Below are 4,794 nucleotides of genomic sequence, written 5' to 3'. Positions count from 1 at the left end.
CTCTGCCCAGCATGGATACCAGTTCAAGTCTACAAAGGGCAGTTCACACAGGATGCAAACAAGAGGCCTTAAGATCTAGCCATGAAATATACTTCTCCCTCCTTTAACATCCAGCCCATTGAAGAGCTCTGGAGAACTGGAAAACTTGCATGCTGTTTTGTGTGATTTAGACTGGTCCAAAATTTTGAAAAAGGGAATTACATGGCTGTTTCTCATAGAGTCTTCTTTGGACCACAGCTGCTACCTGCAGTCTGTGAGCTCTTGATGGAAATTCCTGCCTAGGGTTTCTTTGTGATAAAGCCTGTTTTCTACAGATAGCATTGCTATCTGTCGTCCTATCTGTTTGCTCAAGAAGTGCCATTTGTAAATTACATCATAAGCAAGAGAAAACTACAAGGCAGACAGAAGCGCCATTAAATTGCTGGAAACAGGCAACCAATGCTTAGACGGGGAATCTTGTCTGTCGTTCCCAGAGTAGGCTGCAGGTGGCGTCGCGAGTCAAGCGCCTCACTCCTCGTCCTCTCTCGCAAGCGCTTGTGGCCCTCCGCTGCAACAGCAGGTGGTGCCAGATCCCGCGCGGAAGCCGCCGCCGCCCCAGCTTGGGAGTGTTTGCGTACCGCAGACTCGAGCTGCTCTCTGCACTCGGTTCCCGATTCGTTTTCAGCAGCATTGAGAACCAGCCGGTTGAGGAGAGGAGCGCTGTCCTTTCAGCACCACCCAGGGAAAAACCCCGAAACAAATCCCAATCCCTCTAGCGCAATCCGGCCTGAGTCTCTTTAGTGCGTGGTGCGTCCCGCAGTAAGTACCCAGTGGGAAACTGGTGGGTGGGCGCTTCGGGTGGGCGTTTGATGGGTCTGATTATGAAGCTTGCTGGTTGTTGTGCGCCCCCTCCCTCCCTCCCTCCCACCCCCCGTACAGATTTCTAAGGAGAAAGAAACAATGGTGAAGGAAGATACCTCTTTTATGTCTGCTTTTGCTGTGACTCTTAAAAACGAAGAGTCTTCGAGTTCCACAATGGCCATTCTTTAATAGCAGACCTTAGCAGATACCTAAGAGCTGGAGATTGCTAAATAACAATTCCCACAAACACTACACTGCAAAGGGTTAATTACTGTAGTTACAATCTCCCCCCCCAAAAAAAAAATATAAAAATAAATAAATCCTGACCCTGGGCCAAAACCACCCCTTTTACCAGTCTGGTGGTTTCCATGGATTTGCAACAAAGCACCAGGGCAAGGGCTGGGCATTTCATTCCTCTGACGTGATCTTGATTTATCTTTTTAATATGATTTCTAAAAGAAGCTTGATCAGAACACTTTTGGAGGATCAGTCAAGGAGCATGCTTGATGTTTTTATTATTATTTTTTAACTGGTGTCTGGAATAAGTTGCTATAAAATGTGAGATGTTATTTAGCAGGGAGCTGCAAAGGGGAAGTGAGAGATGTTGTGCAGGGCAGAGTGGAGCATTGCAAGTCAGTATCTGCTTCCTAACTGCTAGTCTTTTCCCACCTCAGCTCTGGTCCTCTTCATATGTTTTAGGTCTGGGAAGTGAAGTCTAAGGATGGTGAAACTGGGGAGCAATTTGAATGACAAGAACAAGCAGCAACCGTCCAATGAGGATGGTTTTCAGACAGTTCCTTTGATAACACCCTTGGAAGTAAATCACCTGCAGTTCCCAGCTCCGGAAAAGGTAAAGAAATAAGAAAGAAATAAGAAAAGAAAAGGCAACAATGCTTTGCCACTGTGTTGTTCTGATGTCCTTCAGGGACATTTAAACACACACACACCACAAACAACTATTGCTTCAGTTAAATGCAACCATATAAAAAAGGGGGTTGGCTTTTGCTCTGTGTGTGTGTGTTTAAAACACAGCAGACCTGCACATAATACTTGGGAAACTGTTCCAGAGAGGTGGAGAACAAATTAAGTTGTACATGAACCACGTTAAAAAATCATTTTGTGCATCATTGTCTTTTGTATGTACACTGAGATGGTAATAATTGGGATATTTTTACTCAATAGTCCTTACAATCATGTTTTGACTTTAGAACTACAATCCAGGTTAGTCGTCTGGTGTAAAATTGCCCTTCTATGGATGAGCAGAATAATTGAATTTTTCTATATGGCAAAAGAACACGCTAGGCTTTCATTTTTTAAATTTTTTTTCAGTTGTCTCATGGGAAGAAGTGGCTTTTGTGGAACTTCCAATCAAAGCACTCTGATTTTGAGTGGTGTGCTCAAAAGTGGATATCATTGATTGGCTGCTCATAGCTTATTGTCTATTCCATACACTTTATTGACTTACATCAATACTGTCACTAGGAGAGATAACGTGGTGCCACGAACATATTGCACTATAAGATTGCATGTTCAGAAACATCTATGTGATGTAAATCCTTACCAAAAAAGTGATTTACTGCAGTCCTGCATTTCTCTATTCTAATGATGTACAAAAGGTATTTCTCATATGAAGTAAGAGTTATATTAATATGCTCAGTTCTCAAACTGCATATATAATGAATATGCACATAACATATGAATATCATGTGGACTGTATGATGCTCATGTTTTTGATGGGGAAATAAGGGGGGAAAGATACAAATGAAGCAGATCCATTCATTTACAACAGATTCAGCCTCATGCCAAAACAATAGAATTCGTCTCTCCAGAATATCAGTATCAGCAAATGTAGAAGAATTCCATTTGGGTGACTTGGGGATGCAGAATGTGAGGGATAGCTCTGGCATTCATAAAAGGCAGCAAAGGCAAGTCTGGCTACCTGCCTTTCTGGTTCCAAGGAAGTAGAATTCCAAAACATTTTTCAGAAATAAAGGAGGCACAATGTGTAAGTTGAGTTTCCTGATAAGGTTTCTGGAAATTGGTCTGATGCTGGGATTTTACAGTGTTCAAAATTATTTTCCCCCTTACCTTTCCTTTAAAAATTAGAAAGGCTTGTTTCCTAAATGCTGGTTTTCTGTAATTCACTCCCCCCCTCCAGCATATTTGCAAACATCTCATAAAAGAGCATGGTACATTTCTCTCCCCCCCCAACTGTGTACATACATATAGACCTAAGACTCACACTACTTTCCCCAAAAAGACTAGACTTAAAAACAAACAAGCACCCTTAGTGTATTTTTATCCCAGTCTTCCACCAAGGGACTCAGGAATGCACACATAATTGTTCCCTCCTCCATTTTATCCTCACAACAACTCTGTGAGGTAGGTTAGGCTGACAGAGCCTGACTTTTTTCCAAATGAAAACAGTATATCCGAGAACCTAGTGAAATCTTAAGGACAAAGTTGTTGTAGGTATTATGGGAGAGGTTGTTTCATCAGAGTAAAGCAGAGGTCCCCAATGTGGTGCCGTGGCCCCCCAACACCTTTCCTGGTGCCTGTCACATGTTTCTAGAAAGTGAGGCTTTTGCCCAGCAAAGCTTCTGGTTGGCTGATGGAGATTTGATTGGCTGTACTGATTTTAAAAACAACAACATTACTTTGGCAGCAGCTGCCACCACAGCACAAAGATGTTCCCTGCATGATTGAAGGCAAGCTGTAGCACCCACTCTGTGGCTGGCTCCACCTCCTGTGGCAGCCATTTTGTGGCTGCACATACCACACTATGTCAGAATTCCTAAGGTGTCCACAGGCTCAGAAAGGCTGAGGACCCCTGGAGCAGATGCATGAATTTGACCCTGTCTTCTTCTTGCATCTGGAGAAGTCTTTTGTCTACAGAATCTCATTCCATAGTCTATTTTTAGCAATTCTTAACAAGCTGAACTGCTTGCTGATGATTAGGGGTGGTCCATGTAGAGCATTTGTTTTGCATGCATAAAGCCCCCAGGTTCAATCCTTGGCATCTCCACATTATGAGACAGGCAGCAGGTGATTTGAAAGAGCTCTGCCTGAGATCCAGGAGAGCTGCTGCTGGTCAGAGTAGATGATGCAGACCGTGAGGAACCAAGGGTCTGACCCAAAGTGGGTTCATGTGATCTAGCACTGCAAACTGTAAGCCCTAACCCTAAAAATGCTTTCCTGGGAGTAAGCCCCATTAAATAAAATGGGACTTTCTTCTGAGTAGACCTCCTTAGGATTGCTCTTTGAAATGCAGTCTGCCCCAGGTTGTGTAGGATCTTAAGGTCATGCAGGCAAGGGAATAAGCAAGTCTATGAACCAAGCTGAAAGGCCAGCTTGGAAGCCAGGAGCTGAACTGGGATTTGGGGGACAAAACTATATAAGATGCTGCTGATTTCCTACAGACTCCTTTTTATCCTGCAGCTGAGAGATGTTGTGTTGCTGTTTGGGGATTAAGTGAGAAGGAAATCAAAGTCATCATTCACCAATGGAAGGCCAAAATAAGCCTTGCAGCCAGGCAGGTGTTTTATTTTCTCAGGATGGTCTTGTATAGATTCCTGAGATGTTGCTTGCATCATGAATTGCGAGAGAACAACAGACATAAATCATACTCTAAAAATCAAAACTTTCAGCAACCAGTGTGTGTTTGTGGGGGATTTTAGTGAAAAAGGTTGTAGTACTTTAGTAGAAAATTTTAAAGGGAGATTCCTATGAGAAGCTACTGAATTAGAATCATATGCAGATATGGTACAATCATTTGGACTCAATAGGAACCTAGAGTGGTCATCTCACTGCACAAAGCAATGGTTTCTCCTTACAGGTTTGTGCACATGATGTTAGATGCATCCTGTTATGCCAGCAGCTGGGGGTGGCCCATACCCACTCTTCATTGATTCTTTGTGCTCTGCATTGTAATGTGACCCACAATCTCCTGGGAAA

At 43.2% G+C, this 4,794-nt stretch overlaps 1 protein-coding gene across 1 annotated transcript in view; it reads left to right on the top strand.

Moving 5' to 3' along the window:
- Positions 1-714: 714 nt before the first annotated feature.
- Positions 715-4,794, top strand: part of LOC107109002 (neuron-specific protein family member 2-like) — a 108,463-nt gene continuing 104,383 nt past the window's right edge. The window contains exons 1-2 of the mRNA XM_015409570.1: positions 715-798; positions 1,540-1,690. Of these exons, the coding sequence (XP_015265056.1) occupies positions 1,562-1,690 (129 nt within the window). The 5' untranslated portion in view covers positions 715-798; positions 1,540-1,561. The remainder of the gene's footprint in view (positions 799-1,539; positions 1,691-4,794) is intronic.

Source organism: Gekko japonicus, unplaced genomic scaffold (genome assembly GCF_001447785.1).
Source record: "Gekko japonicus isolate JY-2015 unplaced genomic scaffold, Gekko_japonicus_V1.1 scaffold1531, whole genome shotgun sequence".
In the NCBI taxonomy this organism is placed as follows: Eukaryota; Metazoa; Chordata; class Lepidosauria; order Squamata; family Gekkonidae; genus Gekko; species Gekko japonicus.
This window is presented reverse-complemented; position numbering and strand designations above follow the sequence as displayed.